Source organism: Oncorhynchus clarkii, chromosome 21 (assembly GCF_045791955.1).
Source record: "Oncorhynchus clarkii lewisi isolate Uvic-CL-2024 chromosome 21, UVic_Ocla_1.0, whole genome shotgun sequence".
Taxonomy (NCBI): Eukaryota; Metazoa; Chordata; class Actinopteri; order Salmoniformes; family Salmonidae; genus Oncorhynchus; species Oncorhynchus clarkii.
The window spans coordinates 6,659,394-6,681,165 of record NC_092167.1 but is presented as its reverse complement, the minus strand read 5'-3'; the positions used below and the strand labels follow the sequence as shown (position 1 = coordinate 6,681,165).

The window sequence follows — 21,772 nt, the reverse complement described above, 5'->3', positions numbered from 1 at the left end:
CTGTCCATCGCCGTTGTACTCTTGTGGGAAGCCAAAATGTTCCCAAACTGGAGATTAACCAATGGAGAATCCTCCTGGTTTTTCGACCCCACCCCTCGCCATCGTACAGAACTAGTTCCCGGCTGCGCCTCACAAAAGGACAGCTTGAAATGCGCCAATTAGGATTCAAATTTTGATTACAATGTGTGCATAGGCTCTAGTTGTCTGACGGAATAGCCTGAAAACAAAATTGTGCTCAAATTTACTCGAGGCATACAACGTAGTGTAGGCACAGCCTATAAGCACAGTGTTAAAAAAACATACCGTACCGAACGGCTTGGTACGAACACATGTACCGTTACACCCATACCACACATAGAACTAAATCATACAGCAAGAATGATCTCCTCTCACTCAGTTAAACCATGTTGGGGGGGTGAGGGGTTATTTAACTGTGTTTTTGCACGTTGACAGACTAAGAACTTCTGACTTGATTCAGTCTCCGCAAATCACGCCGCAATCATTACTGTCGCTTCACTCTACACTAGCTTCGAGGGAGAATATAGAATATCTCCTCATTAAAAAATCATTAACGTTGATGATTCAAATGAATATAAGGGGCGTGACGAGTTTCCAAACTCTAATTGAATACTGAACTCTCATGGCCCCTTGCTCGTTGTTGTGAAAAGCCCTGCGTGTTCTGCAGTCATTCTTAAGTGTAGTACTTCGGTCCCTGCTGTGAAGACCATGTAAACTACCAGCATGTTTGGGCCCAACAAATCACTACTGACACAAAAATGCCCGCTTAAATCTGCAGAGCCACAGGGCTGGAGAAACACATGATTTCCGCCCAGAGAGGGAGTGAGATGTCAGGCCCAGATCGGGAGCGACTAGATTGAATCTCCTGATTCAAATCAAATGGTCAGTCAGTGTATGAGGTAGGAGTGGAGGGACAACTCCCATGTCACTTGACATGAATCAAACAAGTTAAAATAGCAGGTGAGTTATTACAGGAGTGTGTGTGTTTTTCAAGACAACAGTGCAAGAAAGAAAACTGATGATCTAGACCAGTGGTTCCCACTGGGGGTACTTGGCCTATCCACAGGGGTACTAGAGAAGACTCATGAGAAGACTAAAACACACATGACGGGGTACTTCAGGGGTACTCCGGGCAGAGAGAAATTCAGGTGGTGGTACAGTAATGGAAAAAGGATTGGAACCACTGATCTAGACTACACTAGATCTTCAGGGAGAGCCTCTGGAGCAGATCTAGTCAACTACAGCTCTATGTGAGTGGGACTTGTGGGCGTGGTTCTCTTACCTTCTTGCCAATGATCTTCTTCCTCATGAACTCGCGGGCCTCGAACATGTAGGGGATGTCATAGATGGGACGGAAACGCTTGTCTTTGTCTTTGTTCTTCTCCTGCAGAGAGAAAGGAGAAAGAGAGAGAGAGACAGCGAGATACAGGATGAGAACGAGAGAAGGGGAAAGCAGAGGGGGACAGAAAGAGATAGTTATTAAAACGTATTCAAACACTGACTTCCAGCCATCCCTCTCATCCTTCTTGTTTCTCTGCCGTGGCCCCGGCTCCCTTTCCTTCTTTCTTCCCCACCAGTCTGAATCCCCACTGCACTGTTGTTTACCGTTCCCACTCAGGAGTCCTGTCACTGGGGAGATGGGATAAGGACTGGTGCCATTGTTCCATCTCGATCATAAACACCCCGGCATGAATGACAGCATCACACACACACAAACACGTGCAAATACACACAAGGCAGGAACAGAACATAAATAGAACCCATTTGCATTTTCAAAAGCGTTATTATTTTTTTGTCCTCCTTCAGTATCAGGAACAGACACACAGAAACAGGAACACAACAACAATTACAGTGAATGACAAACACACCCACACAAAGAAATGACACGCACAAATGCAAAAAGAAATAAGGCTATGGATTACAATAGCTCTGTGTTTGCCGCCCATTCTATAAAGACCATTATTATCTCTCCACCACACACACACACACACACACACACACACACACACACACACACGGCGCTCGCCCTTTCCTCTCCTCCTTTGGGATGTTCTAGTCGTTCTCCTTGTGTTGGTGCTGACACGTGTGCTGTGCAGCTGAGCATATGGAAAGTTCTAGAGAAGAGGACACAGGGGGCAGTGTGTCTCACAGGAGCATGGGCTTTGGGTGGCGTAGCCCACCCCTCACTTTATAGAAAGAGAAACCATCGTTACAAAACTGCGCCCACACCCACGCTCCATTTCCATTGGAATAGATTCCCTCTGAATGTGCCTACTTACGCTAGCCTAGCGCCCTTAGCAATTAGAGAACATTGTTCAAAAGAGTTGACCTGACCGTGTGAGCCAGGCACCTGACTTCACAGGAGGGACTCCAGCCATGGCAGAAATCACAATCTTAACCGCCTAATGTGGTTTCCGTTAACCTTGGCCAAAGTGTAATGATGTTTGGGTTGATTAGCCCCTCACTCTCCCCTCCACCACCCCTCTCTCCAGCTCAGTGAAGTGCAGTTAATCTCACACCTGGCCAATGGAACTCCCCTCCTGCTGATTCCCAGAGCCGCCGACCTCCATTTTGTTTTCCGCATGGGTTTATCACAAAGGCCTTTCATTGAAGCTCAGTTACCTTGGGATGAGGGGGTCTTTGGTATACTGCCTAGGGACTGAATCCACCATGATGTGTCTAAGGAGGTTACATGGGTGTTAATAGGCTTTCACTGAGCGGACTCTCTGAAACTCCTCCATTTTGTGCCTGCCAAGGACCATTATCAGCTGATGCCCAGATACAACTACACTTGGGTCAAGACTACTTCACCTCACAGAAAGACACTCAAACATTCGTTAATGAGGTGTTTCGCTCAAGAAAGGATCCAAGTCAGGAGGGGAAAAAACCTAAATGTCAGCTGTACTGTACTGTGCCAATTAGAGAGGAGAGGAGAGAGAGACACACACACACACACACACACACAGAGAGAGAGAGAGGACACAGACCTATCGTCTCCCCTGTTCTACAGGAGTGTGAAACCCCTCAGGAGGAAGGAGAGAAAGAAGACTGACAGATAGCGAGGCAGACAGATTTGAGGAGGAAGATGAGGAAAAGAGAGGGGAAGAGAGGACAGCCTCTATCCATCTAAATCTCAAACTATAAATATCTGTGTAGAGATTCTATCCCCTAGAGCGTACACGTCGAGCCCATGTGACCCAAGGACGCATCTAATGTCACCTTGTGTGAGGACACAGCGTCCCAGTAACCATGGCAAAGGAACACACAAAAAGAGTCTAGGAGCGAGAGATGGAGAGATGGAACGAAAAGGCCCCAAATCACTTTTTTTTTTTTTTTAAGGGGGCCATAAAACGATTCCACAAGGCCCGGGAATCGATAGGCGGCATTGATCCGCAGGAACCACACAATATTTTGCCATGCGATGGGTCTAATGCATTTTGTATGACTGCAGCTACTGAGCCTCCACATAAACTGTCCATATAAACTAATATACTGTTCTACTGTCAACAATTGGCGATGTCTACCGTCAGACTCATCCTGCTTCCACCTTTTACAGCGCATGATAGAAAATGCTCAAAAACATTGCTCTGCCCATTTCACAGTCCTGTAGGCCTATTGATGTTCATGGTAGGTAGCGTGTCTGTACAATACACACTCAAGCTAACTTTTAAGGCCTCAAAGGATGGCATCGATCTGTGATAAATGACGCAGGGCAGAGAGAAACAGGGGACGTGTTCTAATTCCCATTTAAGCCATCATTCCCTGCATTAACAGTGACAATATTGAAAGACGACACAGACAGGAAGGCATTTAAGAGGATTGAGACAGTTGGATATATAACTGTACGGATACTGTAAATACAATGAATTCCCTGGTTTCCCGAAATCCTGGTTAGAGGATTTCTGGAATCTGGAGTTCCTTCTTATTCCCTCCTACCGTGGAAAACCAGGGAATTTCTTGAAAAAGTTCCCGTAATTTTGCAGCCCTAAACAAGAGTTATCCATAATTCACTGACTGAACACAAAAGAGGAAATCATATAGAATGGGCTAGCTAGTCAACGTCAAAGTGTCTTGGAGTCAGATCCCGCATTCTTTCCCCCACCAGTATATCCAATGCTACAACTGAAGGTTGTAGAGAAAGTCCTATTTGATGGTGATGCACTTAGTCCCAACATGACACTAATAGCAACATAATTCCCTCTGGGACTTATACTCTATTTGGGGTAAATTCCTTTCACTATAAATGACCCCTGGTTGAGAATAAATGTATGACTAGCACAAAAACATGACGCTGGCTTGTAAAGAGCTGCATAGCTATAGGGGATTGAAAAAAACAAGTGGAGGGGTCACGACCTACTGACCCTGAGGATGGGGATCATGTGGTGTGGAATGTGCTGGTATGGGGGAGGAGTGTGGGATTGGGGATGGGCGTGTGTGTGTGTGTATGTACAGTACCTTGTTAAAGTATTCCGACCCCATGGATTTCTTCACATTTTCTTGTTAGTGGTATTCAAATGGTTTAAATTGGTCATTGGTCAAATTGATTAAATAGATTTTTTTTAAATAAAAAAAATTGGTCATCGCATAAGTATTCAGCTTCATGAGTTAATACAGGATAGAAACACCTTTGCCATTGCGTACAGCTGTAAGTCTTCTTGGGTAAGTCTATCAAGATAGTTTTTGCGCACCTGGAACTGTGCAATATTTGCCCATTATTATTTTCAAAATTCAAGGTCTGTCAATCAAGATAGTTTTTGCGCACCTGGAACTGTGCAATATTTGCCCATTATTATTTTCAAAATTCAAGGTCTGTCAAGATGCTGGGGATCATAGCTAGACATCCATTTTCAAGTCCTCTCATAGATTTTCAAGCAGATTTAGGTCCAAACTGTAACTTGGCCACCCAGGAACATTCACTGTCTTTCTTGGTAAGCAACTCCAGCGTAGATTTGGCCTTGTGTTTTGGGTTATTGTCCTGCTGAACAGGGAATTCCTCTCCCAGTCTCTGGTGTAAAGCAGACTGAAGCAGGGATGTTGCCTTTGTTTAACTCCATTCAGTTTCTTTTTATCCTTGGCAATGTCAAGCATACCCATACCATGATGCAGCCACCACCATGCTGGAAAATAAGGAGGCAGTTCCTCTGTGACATGTTGGATTTGCCCCAAACAGAAGGCTTTGCATTTAGAACCAAAAAGGATATTCCTTTGCTGTGTATATTTGCAGTATTACTTCCATGACTTTTTGTAAACAAGGAGCATGTTTCTGACTGTTCTGTATTCTTCTATTCACGCTGTCATGTAGTTCATCATTGTGGCGTCATTACAATATCGATCCCTCCTCAGCTTTCTCCCATCACAGACACTGAACTTTGTTCATTTCAAAGTCAACAATGGCTTCATGGTAACATCCCTGAGAAGTTTCCATCCCCACCTGCACCTCAGTTCAGAAGGAAGACTGCATCTTCGAGGTGCCTGAGTGGTTTGATACATAATCCACAGCATAATTATAAACTTGATTGTGCTTAGAGATATATTCAGTGTCTGATTTGTTACTCATCTTCCAATCACTGCCCTTCTTTATGAGGCTTTCAAAAAGCTTCCTTGATCTTTGTAGTTGAACCTGTGCTTGAAATTCAATACTTGACTGAGGGACCTTACAAATGGATGTATGTACACGACCTGTCAAAATATTTAGAACACCTACTCACTCAAGGGTTTCACTTTATTTGTACTGTTTTCTACATTGTAGAATAATAGTGAAGACCTCAAAACTATGAAATAACACAAATCGATTCATGCAGGAACCAAAAAAGTGTTATATTTTAGATTCTTCCAAGTACCCACCCTTTGTCTTGATGACAGCTTTGCGTACTCTTGGCATTCTCTCAACCAGCTTCATGAGGTAGTCACCTGGAATGCATTTCAATTAACCAGTGTACCTTAAAAAGTTCATTTGTGGAATTTTTTTCCCTTAATGCATTTGAGCAAATCAGTTGTGTTGTGACATGGTGGGGGGGGGTTATACAGAAGTCCAATTTGGTAAAAGACCAAGTCCATATTATGTTAAGAACAGCTAAAATAAGCAAAGAGAAACGACAGTCCATCATTACTTTAAGACATGGTCAAAAACCATCAAGCACTATGATGAAACTGTCTCTCATGAGAACCACCACAGGAATGAAAGACCAAGAGTTACCTCTGCAGCAGAAGAAACGTTCATTAGAGTTACCAGCCTCAGAAACTGCAGCTCAAATAAATGCCTCAGAGTTCAATTGACAGATACATCAACTGTTCAGAGGAGACTGTGTGAATCAGGCTTTCATGGTTGAATTGCTGCAAAGAAACAACTAAAAAGGACACCAAGAAGAAGAAGAGACTTGCTTGGGCCAAGAAACACAAGCAGTTTGTCTTTTCGTCTTGAGTCCAAATTTGAGATTTTTGGTTCCAACCGCCATGTCTTTGTGAGACGCTGTGTGGGTGAACAAATGATCTACGCATGTGTATTTCCCACCGTAAAGCATGCAGGAGGTGGTGTTATGGTGTAACTGATTTATTTAAAATTCAAGGCACACTTAACCAGCATGGCTACCACAGCATTCTGCACCGATACGCCATCCCATCTGGTTTGTGCTTAGTGGGACTGTCATTTGTTTTTCAACAGGACAATGACCCAACACACCTCCAGGCTGTGTAAGGGCTATTTGACCAAGGAGAGTGATGGAGTGCTGCATCAGATGACCTGGCCTCCAAAATCCTCCAACCTCAACCAAATTGAGATCGTTTGGGATGAGTCGGACAGCAGAGTGACAGAAAAGCACCCAACAAGTGCTCAGCATATGTGGGAACTCCTTCAAGACTGTTGGAAAAGCATTCCAGGTGAAGCTGTTTGAGAGAATGCCAAGAGTGTACAAAGCTGTCATCAAGGCTATTTGAAGAATTTCAAATATATTTCAATTTGTTTAACACTTTTTCAGTTACTACATGATTCCATGTGTTATTTCATAGTTTTGATGTCTTCACTATTATTCTACAATTAAAATAAAGAAAAACCCTTAAATGAGTAGGTGTTCTAAACATTTTTGAGGGGTAGTGTGGGGATGGGGGGAGCAGAAGAAGGGTTAGTCATTCAAAAATCAACCCCTGTTATTTCACACAGTCTCGATTTTGGGGTGGCAGGTAGCCTAGTGGTTAGAGCGTTGTAACCGAAAGGTTGCTGGATCGAATCCCCGAGCAAACGAGGCAAAAATCGGTCTTTCTGCCCCTGAACAATGCAGTTAACACACTGTTCCTAGGCCATCATTGTAAATAAGAATTTGTTCTGAACCGACTTGCTTAGGTTTAATAAAAGGTTCAATGGAAAGCCACATCGTACTCCTATTTAGCGTTGCCTAAAACAAAGGGGCTGAATATTAATGCAACCTTTATGAATTTTGTATATATTTTTTTTAAATAAAATTAATAAAATAAAATGAATGAGTATTTAACAAAAACAAAATAATTAAATGCATTTTAATCCCACTTTTTAACATAAACTGAAGAAATCCAAGGGGCCTGAATACTTTTGCAAGGTGCTGTGCGTGGAGTGCATTTTGTGTGTGCAGACGCCGCAGAGTGTGTATGGCGTGGGCACGCTGGCTAGCCTGTAGAGAGAGAACGAACACTGAAGATGGAATTGTACATTGGGGGACTTTGAGAGAAACGACCTGCATTTAAGACTGACTGCATGTGTAAAGACCTCCCTAACTAAATGAGCATGAAACTGTTGTAGAGAGAGACGGACGGAGGGAGGGAGGGAAAGAGGAGAACACAGTACCTGAAGCTTTAATACAAGACATACATGGCGCTAGCTCACAAATACAAACAAAAACACACCCCAGCCATGTCAACAAGCACTGTGCTTATACCCAACTCCTGGAACTCAAAGATAGAATATTTATATTTGAAGATAGCAGAGAGACCAGTATCTTTGGCACATGACATGGACTATAGAAAGTGGATTAGCTGAAGAGACTGGTACCCAAGCAGCAGTCATCCATCTTCCACACACTTTCACTACAACATCCCCACCCTCTACGATCTTCAATGACAAACTTTTTTGATTTTTTGATTTAACATCCGAGTGCTCCTTTTTCTGTTTCTGGAAGAGTCATCGTGTGAAGTATCCTGAGGTAAGATGTTTTTATTTATTAAAGTCACAGCAGCTGTCCCCGTTTCTCTTGCGTCTGGGTATGTTTTTCGTACTACCACATCAGTGCTACGCAGGTTGACCCATTGACGTAGCTAGCTAACACACTCCCCGCTAACTCCACTGTCAATCTCACTGAGATCATCATCATCATCATCATCATCTCCTCCTCTGCCTACTCTATCGTAGGCGATGACATAAGAGCTGCTGGGTTGTGCGTGGGCCAAAAACTTTCAGCCAATCACAGGCAAGGAGCGGGGGTCCAACCGGCGTAGAGGAAATGTCAAACAGCCAATGGGGTGTGAGGTGAGTCACGGGGGAAGTGCAGTGGGATGACCCCAGATGACGGGGTCAGTGCGCCACACTGGAGGCCACAGGCACAACAAAATGAAGAGAACGCATGGAGAGACATGAGGGAGGAAGGGGGGGGTATGAAGGCATGCGGGAGTGAGATAGATGGCGAGAGAACAAGAGGGGTGAGGGCATGAGCAGAGCAAAACAGAGGGGAAGAACTACAGAAAATAACATCTTCCACTAAATACAAACATAGACTGCAAAATAACAACAGGCACTTTGATGGCAAAATAGATACTGTACGCAGAAGCATGATACACACACACACACACACAGTTTAGCTGTAGAGATGAAAGGAAGCTATTCTGTCCGCATAAGTATGAGACATACACACTAGCTACAGCAAAGAGTCAGAACTATACATTCCACCTAAGGATGAGACACTTCCTGTGTTGGTTCCCATTACATAAAGACGACGGTTTGTCGTCATCTCTTATGCTATACGTTAAGCCCCCATTACACACACACAGGGAGGGAGTGGGTATAACAGTGACTCATTGAGCTGTTCTGACATCTCCCCCCTCTACTATTGTGTTTTCTCCAGGCTTGTCCTGCTGCCTGCTACTGCTGCAGAGGCTGGCTGGAGAGAGAGGGAGGGGAAAAAGAGCAGACTCCAACCCGGCCTGCTCAAAATAACTCGCATCTGAAAATACACCACAGCCACACCAGAGGAGGAGAGAGGGAAGGAGACAGATGGGAGGGATGAGAAAGTAAGAGGGGAAGAGTACATGGTTGAGTGAAAGAGAACAGAGAGGCGCCCAAAGGGGGGAGAGAGAGGAAGCTAAGCCTAAAAAGGGTTGGTACCCTTAACATGAAGTCACGTTTCACTGTGGCTAGTCACCATTTGTCCCACAGCCTGTCAAATCAAAGGACATGTCATGTCCCATGGTTGGAGGAAGTCCCAGCAACCAGAAAGGGAAAGAGAGCGTGGCAGCGTTGTCACAGTTCATCTGTGCACTGGTCATCGCATCTGGCCCTGGAACCGCCCCATACTGCCACACACACACACACACAGGACTGGCCCTGGAACCTCCCCATACGGCCCCACACACACAGGACAGGCCCTGGAACCTCCCCATACGGCCACACACACAGGACTGGCCCTGGAACCTCCCCATACGGCCACACACACAGGACTGGCCCTGGAACCTCCCCATACGGCCCCACACACACACACAGGACTGGCCCTGGAACCTCCCCATACGGCAACTAAAACAAAGGACAGGCCCTGGAACCTCCCCATACGGCCCCACACACACACAGGACTGGCCCTGGAACCTCCCCATACGGCCACACACACACAGGACTGGCCCTGGAACCTCCCCATACGGCCACACACACAGGACTGGCCCTGGAACCTCCACATACGGCAACACACACACACAGGACTGGCCCTGGAACCTCCCCATACGGCCACACACACACAGGACTGGCCCTGGAACCTCCCCATACGGCCACACACACAGGACAGGCCCTGGAACCTCCCCATACGGCCACACACACACAGGACAGGCCCTGGAACCTCCCCATACGGCCTCACACACACAGGACAGGCCCTGAAACCTCCCCATACGGCCACACACACACAGGACAGGCCCTGGAACCTCCCCATACTGCCACACACACACACACTGGCCCTGGAACCTCCCCATACTGCCACACACACACACAGGACTGGCCCTGGAACCTCCCCATACGGCCACACACACACACAGGACAGGCCCTGGAACCTCCCCATACGGCCCCACACACACAGGACAGGCCCTGGAACCTCCCCATACGGCCCCACACACACACAGGACAGGCCCTGGAACCTCCCCATACGGCCCCACACACACACACAGGACAGGCCCTGGAACCTCCCCATACGGCCACACACAGGACTGGCCCTGGAACCTCCCCATACACACACACACAGGACTGGCCCTGGAACCTCCCCATACGGCCACACACACACACACAGGACAGGCCCTGGAACCTCCTGGAACATACGGCAACACACACACAGGACTGGCCCTGGAACCTCCCCATACGGTCCCACACACACAGGACTGGCCCTGGAACCTCCCCATACGGCCCCACACACAAGACAGGCCCTGGAACCTCCCCATACTGCCACACACACACAGGACTGGCCCTGGAACCTCCCCATACGGCCACACACACACAGGACTGGCCCTGGAACCTCCCCATACGGCCACACACACAGGACAGGCCCTGGAACCTCCCCATACGGCCACACACACACAGGACAGGCCCTGGAACCTCCCCATACGGCCTCACACACACAGGACAGGCCCTGGAACCTCCCCATACGGCCACACACACACAGGACAGGCCCTGGAACCTCCCCATACTGCCACACACACACACAGGACTGGCCCTGGAACCTCCCCATACGGCCACACACACACACAGGACAGGCCCTGGAACCTCCCCATACGGCCCCACACACACAGGACAGGCCCTGGAACCTCCCCATACGGCCCCACACACACACAGGACAGGCCCTGGAACCTCCCCATACGGCCACACACAGGACTGGCCCTGGAACCTCCCCATACGGCCACACACACACAGGACTGGCCCTGGAACCTCCCCATACGGCCACACACACACAGGACTGGCCCTGGAACCTCCCCATACGGCCCCACACACAAGACAGGCCCTGGAACCTCCCCATACGGCCCCACACACACACAGGACTGGCCCTGGAACCTCCCCATACGGCCACACACACACAGGACTGGCCCTGGAACCTCCCCATACGGCCACACACACACAGGACTGGCCCTGGAACCTCCCCATACGGCCACACACACACAGGACTGGCCCTGGAACCTCCCCATACGGCCCCACACACAAGACAGGCCCTGGAACCTCCCCATACTGCCAAACACACAGGACTGGCCCTGGAACCTCCCCATACGGCCACACACACACAGGACTGGCCCTTGAACCTCCCCATACGGCCACACACACAGGACAGGCCCTGGAACCTCCCCATACGGCCACACACACACAGGACAGGCCCTGGAACCTCCCCATACGGCCACACACACACAGGACTGGCCCTGGAACCTCCCCATACGGCCACACACACACAGGACAGGCCCTGGAACCTCCCCATACTGCCACACACACACAGGACTGGCCCTGGAACCTCCCCATACGGCCACACACACACACAGGACAGGCCCTGGAACCTCCCCATACGGCCCCACACACACAGGACAGGCCCTGGAACCTCCCCATACGGCCCCACACACACACACAGGACAGGCCCTGGAACCTCCCCATACGGCCCCACACACACACAGGACAGGCCCTGGAACCTCCCCATACGGCCACACACAGGACTGGCCCTGGAACCTCCCCATACGGCCACACACACAGGACTGGCCCTGGAACCTCCCCATACGGCCACACACACACAGGACTGGCCCTGGAACCTCCCCATACGGCCACACACACAAGACAGGCCCTGGAACCTCCCCATACTGCCACACACACACACACACACACAAGACAGGCCCTGGAACCTCCCCATACTGCCACACACACACACACACACACACAAGACAGGCCCTGGAACCTCCCCATACTGCCACACACACAGGACTGGCCCTGGAACCTCCCCATACTGCCACACACACACAGGACTGGCCCTGGAACCTCCCCATACTGCCACACACACACAGGACAGGCCCTGGAACCTCCCCATACTGCCACACACACACAGGACTGGCCCTGGAACCTCCCCATACGGCCACACACACACACAAGACAGGCCCTGGAACCTCCCCATACAGCCACACACACAGGACAGGCCCTGGAAACTCCCCATAAGGCCACACACACAGGACAGGCCCTGGAAACTCCCCATACTGCCACACACACAGGACAGGCCCTGGAAACTCCCCATACTGCCACACACACAAGACAGGCCCTGGAACCTCCCCATACTGCCACACACACAAGACAGGCCCTGGAACCTCCCCATACTGCCACACACACACACACACACACAGGACTGGCCCTGGAACCTCCCCATACGGCCACACACACAAGACAGGCCCTGGAACCTCCCCATACTGCCACACACACAAGACAGGCCCTGGAACCTCCCCATACGGCCACACACACACACACACAAGACAGGCCCTGGAACCTCCCCATACTGCCACACACACACACACACAGGACTGGCCCTGGAACCTCCCCATACGGCCACACACACACAAGACAGGCCCTGGAACCTCCCCATACGGCCACACACACAAGACAGGCCCTGGAACCTCCCCATACAGCCACACACACAGGACTGGCCCTGGAACCTCCCCATACTGCCACACACACACAGGACTGGCCCTGGAACCTCCCCATACTGCCACACACACACAGGACTGGCCCTGGAACCTCCCCATACTGCCACACACACACAGGACTGGCCCTGGAACCTCCCCATACTGCCACACACACACACAGGACAGGCCCTGGAAACTCCCCATACGGCCACACACACAGGACAGGCCCTGGAAACTCCCCATACTGCCACACACACAAGACAGGCCCTGGAACCTCCCCATACTGCCACACACACACACACACAAGACAGGCCCTGGAACCTCCCCATACTGCCACACACACAGGACTGGCCCTGGAACCTCCCCATACTGCCACACACACACAGGACTGGCCCTGGAACCTCCCCATACTGCCACACACACACAGGACTGGCCCTGGAACCTCCCCATACTGCCACACACACACAGGACTGGCCCTGGAACCTCCCCATACTGCCACACACACACACACAGGACAGGCCCTGGAAACTCCCCATACGGCCACACACACAGGACAGGCCCTGGAAACTCCCCATACTGCCACACACACAAGACAGGCCCTGGAACCTCCCCATACTGCCACACACACACACACACACACACAAGACAGGCCCTGGAACCTCCCCATACTGCCACACACACACACACACACAAGACTGGCCCTGGAACCTCCCCATACTGCCACACACACACACGACAGGCCCTGGAACCTCCCCATACTGCCACACACACACACACACACAAGACTGGCCCTGGAACCTCCCCATACTGCCACACACACACACAAGACAGGCCCTGGAACCTCCCCATACTGCCACACACACAGGACAGGCCCTGGAAACTCCCCATACTGCCACACAAACAGGACTGGCCCTGGAAACTCCCCATACGGCCACACAAACAGGACTGGCCCTGGAAACTCCCCATACGGCCACACACACAGGACTGGCCCTGGAAACTCTCCAAAGTCCCAATTCAGCTTGGAGGGACAGGGAGGGGGTACCCGGTCTTCTACTATGGAACTGAGGGAGGTCACAGAAGGCACTGTAGCAACAAGCTGTGAGCGTGCGCGTAAGACTACTTATGAGAAGCCAAATCCAGTCTGTCTACTGACACAGCCAGTTTAGGAGAACATGTGTGGGCTTCCTAACTAAATCAGGCAACTGATCAGGAGTGAGATTAGCATTTAGCAGACATCTGGCAGTAGGGAAAGCAGGGCTAGCAGAGATGTCACCCTACACATACTGCACGTACGTGGTGACATTTCTGTCACCCCGGAAACACGTCAGACAACTGGACCAGCAACACTGCATGGTGACCTTCTTCCACTTCCAACTCTCAAACACTTTCTCTCAAGGACAAATGCTGTAGTGTGTCAGTATGCATGTATCCTTCCTACTCTGGGCGTCGCTTTTGGCCTTTACGTAACACTAGGGTTAGCTAATAGAACACAGACAGAGCCACAGAGACAGAGCCACAGAGACAGAGCCACAGAGACAGAGCCACAGAGACAGAGCCACAGAGACAGAGCCACAGAGACAGAGCCACAGAGACAGAGCCACAGAGACAGAGCCACAGAGACAGAGCCACAGAGACAGAGCCACAGAGACAGAGCCACAGAGACAGAGCCACAGAGACAGAGCCACAGACAGCAGTGAAAGCACATCTTTGTCTCCATATGCTGGTCTTAACCCCTCTCCCAGCCTTCCCCAAACATACGACCGTGCAACGGAGCACAAAGTACATGCTGTCAACGCATCTGGTACAGCCAGAGAGGGAGAAAGAGAGGGGGGGTACAGAGAGAGATCTACAGAAGAGGAGAGAGAGGGATACAGAGAGAGCTACAGAAAAAGAGGGAGAGAATAGAGGGCAGGGAGATTGAAGAGATGGTGGAGGAGGAGTGGGTGGATGGATGGATGAAGAGAGATGCAAACATGCCTGTCACAACAAAGGAAGCAGAGGCATACTGTACAGACACACTGGCCAATGAGGGAAGCAATGACTGCAAAGGATAAAGAGTGGAAAACACACAGACACACAAAGAGCTACCTGAGCACTATACTACGAATCAGGTTTGAGGAGTTATTGAGGTAACTTTGCTCAACTCTGAGTTCAACTTAGAATAACCAGTATTACAAAAGTCGGATGCCTTTTAGCCAGGTAAAAATGTTTATCCCAAAGAATCCTTCAGAACTAAAAGGCTACCTCAGAGCTAACTCAATTTATCCTGAATGAAGTGTCCTAGCCAAGAGTTGAGGACCAATGAAATCAGATATCCTCCCTCTTGCAGAGATTACATCATCATCTCCTTCATTTGAAGACTACTGATTAAATATTTTATTAAATCAAATGTTTTTTTTGTATATTATTTTTTAAATGTTAAAATACCTAATCACATTACACATTTAGTAAAGGATTTGCTTTCCTGAGATAGCCTTTCACAAATTTCTAAATACAAACTGACAGCCGCAACCAACCAGAGACATAATCCATAGTTGATAGTTCCCATTCAAGACAAGACTGGCAGCCATCGCTAGTGTACCCATAAGCTTAACATTCAAATTACCAGGGTCAGGGGTCAGGGTCAGGGGTCACAAAACCCTTCTAAACTCAGCAAAAAAATGAAACATCAGCAAACATAACATGTGTAAATATTTGTATGAGCATAACAAGATTCAACAACAGACATAAACTGAACAAGTCTCACAGACATGTGACTAACAGAGATCGAATAATATGTCCCTGAACAAAAGAGGGTTCAAAATCAAAAGTAACAGTCAGTATCTGGTGTGGCCACCAGCTGCATTAAGTCCTGCAGTGCATCTCCTCCTCATGGACTGCACCAGATTTGCCAGTTCTTGCTGTGAGATGTTACCCCACTCTTCCACCAAGGCACCTGCAACTTCCCAGACATTTCTGGGGGGAATGTCTCTAGTCCTCACCCTCTGATCCAACAGGTCCCAGACATGCTCAATGGGATTGAGATACGGGTTCTTCGCTGGCCATGGCAGAACACTGACATTCCTGTCTTGCAGGAAAACACGCACAGAACGAGCAGTATGGCTGGTGGCATTGTCATGCTGGAGGGTCATGTCAGGATGAGCCTGCAGGAAGGATACCACATGAGGGAGCAGGATGTCTTCCCTGTAACGCACAGCGTTGAGATTGCCTACAATGACAACAAGCTCAGTCCGATGATGCGGTGACACACCGCCCCAGACCATGACGGACCCTCCACCTCGATCCCCCTTCAGAGTACAGGCCTCGGTGTAACGTTAATTCCTTCGACAATAAACGCGAATCCAACCATCACCCCTGGTAAGACAAAACTGCGACTTTTCAGTGAAGATCACTTTTTGCCAGTCCTGTCTGGTCCAGCGAAGGTGGGTTTGTGCCCATAGGCGACGTTGTTGCCGGTGATGTCTAGTGAGGACCTGCTTTACAACAGGCCTACAAGCCATCAGTCCAGCCTCTCTTAGCCTATTGCGGTCAGTCTGAGCACTGATGGGAGGATTGTGCGTTCCTGGTGTAACTCGGGCAGTTGTTGTTGCCATCCTGTACCTGACCCGCAGGTGTGATGTTCGGATGTACCGATCCTGTGCAGGTGTTGTTACATATGATCTGCCACTGCGAGGACGATCAGCTTGTTCATTGAACAAGCATGGCAAACAGTGTTTAAACCCTTTACAATGAAGATCTGTGTAGGATTATTACTAATTATCTTTGAAAGACAGGGTCCTGAAATAGGAAGTTTATTTTTTTGCTGAGTTGATGTATTATATGTCTATGGCCACAAGGTAAAGAAGGAGTGAGAGGTGGGAGGAAAAGATACCTGTGCATTGATCAGCACAGCAAAGACGGCATTAACGATAAGTAATAAAATAAAGACAATTCTAAGTCTATTTCACACCATAGCCTGCTGAATTTGCAAGATAACTTTTCTTTCGGCACAAATGTAAGATGTGGCACTGACTCGCCAATGGATTGACGTTTCAGAATTGTTTCAATGAATAGTTCTGATGCCCATGGATTGATGTTTCAGCATCGTCTCAATGCACAAGCAGTTACAAGCTTGCTACAGTTAGTGGCAGGTGGATGAGTAATACGGATGATGCCTGACCTGGAATGTGAAGCTAACTGAATCTGGTTAGCTTTTTAAGAGCAGCAGGTAGCCTAGCGGTAGCCTAGCGGTTAGAGCGTTGGGCCAGGACTGAAAGGTTCCTGGTCAGAATACCAAAACCGAGAAGATGACAAATCAGCCAAGGTGCCCTTGAGCAAGGCACTGAACGCTAATTTTCTCCAGGGCACCGTACTACTATGGCTGATCCTGTAATAGAACACATTTCACTGCACCTATCTGGTGTATGTGACAATACATATTTATTTATCCGAAGTAGCATGTTTCATAGTATACCACTCTGATCCACAAGAGACGACAACGCACCAGAGACAGGGGACAGAGAATTGAGACAGGGGACAGAGAATTGAGACAGGGGACAGAGAATTGAGACAGGGGACAGAGAATTGAGACAGGGGACAGAGAATTGAGACAGGGGACAGAGAATTGAGACAGGGGACAGAGAATTGAGACAGGGGACAGAGAATTGAGACAGGGGACACAGAATTGAGACAGGGGACACAGAATTGAGACAGAATTGAGACAGGGGACAGAGAATGAAAGCAATAAGGGTGAAAGAGAAGGGAACAGGAGGAAAGAAGGAGAGGGACAAAGAGGAGGAGTACAAAGTATTCTCCTAATGATCTGAGAAGCTAACAATGGAAGGGAGAGGAGTTGAGGGGGGCGACAAGGGAGGAGGGGCAGATGCAGCATGAAAGTGAAATATAGGAAAAAGTGAAAGTGTAAAATCGATAAGCCTCCAACTGCTAAACATTGTCTATATTGACAGATTAATGTTCTCCCTTCTGCAATAATTACACATTACAATATGAATAGAAATCCCCATGACGATCTTCAGACACCTCCAGTCTAAATTAGAAGAGATTATGCCATTCTGAGTAGGCTATCAAAAAACAAATAAAGACATTAAAAAAAAGCTTTAACCAGGCATACGCTTCATTTTAATGTTAATTGTGCTCATTTCGGTATATGACAACAACCGTTTTAAATCCATCTGCCGACTAGTAAGTATTGAAAGTAGAAGTCGACCGCTTATGATTTTTCAACGCCGATACCGATTATTGGAGGACCAAAAAAGCAGATACCGATTAATCGGCCGATATAAAATAAAAATAAAAACATTTATGTATTTGTAATAATGACAATTACAACAATACTGAATGAACACTTATTTTAACTTAATATAATACACCAATAAAATCAATTTAGCCTCAAGTAAATAATGAAAGATGTTCAATTTGGTTTAAATAATGCAAAAACAAAGTGTTGGAGAAGAAAGTAAAAGTGCAATATGTGCTATGTAAAAAAAGCTAACGTTTAAGTTCCTTGCTCACAACATGAGAACATATGAAAGCTGGTGGTTCCTTTTAACATGAGTCTTCAATATTCCCAGGTAAGAAGATTTAGGTTGTAGTTATTATAGGAATTATAGGACTATTTCCCTCTATACCATTTGTATTTCATTAACCGTTGACTATTGATGTTCTTATAGTCTCTTTAGTATTGCCAGTGTAACAGTATAGCTTCCGTCCCTCTCCTCGCTCCTCCCTGGGCCTGAACCAGCAACACAATGGCAACAGCCACCACATCGAAGCAGCTTTACCCATGCAGAGCAAGGGAAACAACCACCCCAAGGCTCAGAGTGAGTAGCGCGCTAACTAGCCAGCCATTTCACTTCGGTTACACCAGCCTCATCTCGGGAGTTGATAGGCTTGAAGTCATAAACAGCGCAATGCTTGACGCACAACGAAGAGCTGCTGGCAAAACGCACGAGAGTGCTGTTTGAATGAATGTTTACACGCCTGCCTCTGCCTACCATCGCTCAGTCAGATACTTGTATGCTCAGTCAGATTATATGCAACGCAGGACACGCTAGATAATACCTAGTAATATCATCAACCATGTGTAGTTAACTAGTGATTATGATTGATTGTTTATAATAAGATAAGTTTAATGCTAGCTAGCAACTAGCTAGTCTCCTTGTGGAGTACAACGAGAGAGAGGCAGGTCGTTATTGCGTTGGACTAGTTAACTGTAAGGTTGCAAGATTGGATCCCCCGAGCTGACAAGGTGAAAATCTGTCGTTCTGCCCCTGAAGAGGCAGTTAACCCACCGTTTCTAGGCCGTCATTGAAAATAAGAATGTGTTCATAACTGACTTGCCTAGTTAAATAAAGACTCAATAAAGGTGTAAAAAAAAAAAAACGTAAACGGCAAATCGGCGCCCAAAAATACCGATTTCCGATTGTTATGAAAACTTGAAATCAGCCTTAATTAAATCGGCCATTCCGATTAATCGGTCGACCTCTAATTGAAAGGTAGGTATTCCAAACCAACAGACAAAAGGCCTGCAGCATATATTAGCTCCCACACTGCCTTGTCCACAGACGTATCTGTCCAAAACACCTGAGCACCCAATACAGGGTTTGTGGGGTGCAGGCCTTCGTTCCAGCCAAGCAGCAACACACCCGATTCTACTCATCACCAATCAAGACTGATGAGTTGAAGTAGACGTGTTGCTGTGTTGCTGCTTTGCTAGAACAAAAGCCTGCAATCACACTGGCCCCGTTGTACAATGAGATGTATCCTACGTAATGAACTGCCTATGAGAAGATATTGAGCCACTCTTGGTAGGAAACAACGCTCTGTCCTCACAGGGATTCCAGCCCACTCAGAACACCCAACACTTACAGCAACGCATTAACATCTCAGTCATTTAGGAGACTGCAGACATTTTTCATTCATTCGGTTTAGATACATCAGTCAGCACATTGGTGACTAATAGTTATTGTCAGCACCATTAAATACAGTACAAGAATTCACCAATGAGGCTTTCTTTTGTATATCGCTCTTCTTTGTCTTCCAGCCACAAAGAGCTATGAGATAATAGTCCAAATTGAACTGGCTTGCGTCAGAAACAAAAAGCCTGTTACTGCCCACAAGAGGTACTCAACTCCTCCAAGTTGCTCTCAGGACTCGAGGCCATAGAAGTAGGATTCTTCTGCTAACTGCTCCTCTCCAATACCAACGACTCCCTATTGACGCAGGCTGAAGGACAGTGGAAGAGAAGGCTGGTGTACTGAATGTACTACTAGGAACAATACAGGTAGGAGAAAGGGAAACAGGAAATGCCTCCTCAGTCTCAGTTAGTGCTGAACCATCACGCAATCATAGTCTAGGTAGAAGTTGTTTCTGATCCTCAACATTGATCTAGGATCAGATTACCCAACCCACAACCTTAACCATTAGAGGGGATGGTAAACTGGCCTGGTATCAGTGGTAAGGGGGTACCATGCAGTCACTATATAGGGAACAGGGTGCCATTTCAGACAAAGCCCAGCCTCAGGGAGGAAATAAGGGGCAACCCGGGCTCCCGAGAGGCGCAGCGGTCTAAGGCACTGCATCTCAGTGCAAGAGGCGTCACTACAGTCCCTGGTTCGTATCCAGGCTGCATCACATCTGGCCGTGATTATGAATCCCATAGGGTGGCGCACAACTGGCCCAGCGTCGGCCGGGGTTAGCCAGGGTAGGCTGTCGTTGTAAATAAGAATTTGTTCTTAACCGACTTGCCTAGTTAAATAAAACGTTTTTTATTTTTAATTACCAGTTACACTGAGTGCCGAATCATCATCATGGGGCCAATAGCAGACGGGGTCAGGGGTCGCCAGCTAATTCCAGTGTGGTTGTTCTGGCGATGGCCACATGACTATATTTAGCTACTGTTCTTCTTCCATCATTAAGAGCTCCATTAAAAAACTATTTCTGTCCAGCTCTCTCTTTTCAATTTATACCCGACCAGAGAGAGACAAATCTGATTAGGACTCTAGCGGGGCTTAGATGGGAGGAAACACAAATGGAGGAGTGGAGATATACAGACGTGGATGTGGTAGGGCTGTGTGTTTGTTGATTACAAGAAGGGAACAGACTGAAAGTTGTGTTCTGATACCATGAGTGTGACAGAGTAGTGACCGGTTAAGTATGCGTGCCTGGTGACAGTGAGTGTGCATGCTTGTCTTACAGTGGTGACTGAGAGTACATGAGAGGTGAATGACAGTGTGTGTATTTTGTCTCTCATTGTGTGCACGCGGCGAGCTGTGAGTAAGGGAAAGGATGGATCAGCCCACTTCTCTGCAGCAATCAAACACACAGAGGTGGGTGGGAGAGAGAGAGAAAGACACAGAGACAGACACACAGAGAGAAGAGACCGAGAGACAGACAAGGAATGCCTTTTCAAAGAAGACTGGGGGAGGGAAAGGGCCCACATCAACGCTTTCCAAACAGTGGCTCTGACAGCAGGTGCCCGTATGGAGCTGGTAATGATCCTCTGTGTCAGGGTAGCCAAGCCAAGGACAAGACACCAACACACAACACAAAGATATAGCGACGGGGGGGGGGGGGGGGGGTGCGTACCTCGCCCTCGATCCTGGGGGGTCGGATGCTGGACAAGTGGATGGTCTTGTACTCGCCAGAGTTAAGCTTGACCACGACGGCGTCCGCATTGACGACCTGCATCACCTGGGAGAGAGGGAGAAAAGGAGAGAGAGAGAGAAGGGGAGGGTGAGAGGGATGTAGAAAGCGAGGGGTGAGAGAGAATGGGGAGAAATATTGTGGGAGAAAGAAGGGAAGGGGCACAGAGATGGTGAAATAGAGTGGGGAGGGAGGAGAGAGGAGAGAGAGAGGGAGAGAGGTTAGTGAGGAAGGCATCGCGGCTCCATTTGGAGGACAGAGAGGA

At 48.1% G+C, this 21,772-nt stretch overlaps 1 protein-coding gene across 1 annotated transcript in view; it reads right to left on the bottom strand.

Annotated features, from left to right (window-relative positions):
- LOC139378428 (staphylococcal nuclease domain-containing protein 1) overlaps positions 1-21,555 on the bottom strand; it is a gene marked incomplete at its 5' end in the record, with an annotated part of 274,769 nt that extends 253,214 nt beyond the window's left edge. Inside the window, 2 exon segments of the mRNA XM_071120595.1 lie at positions 1,301-1,402; positions 21,451-21,555. Coding sequence (XP_070976696.1) covers positions 1,301-1,402; positions 21,451-21,555 — 207 coding nt within the window.
- Positions 21,556-21,772: the final 217 nt, after the last annotated feature.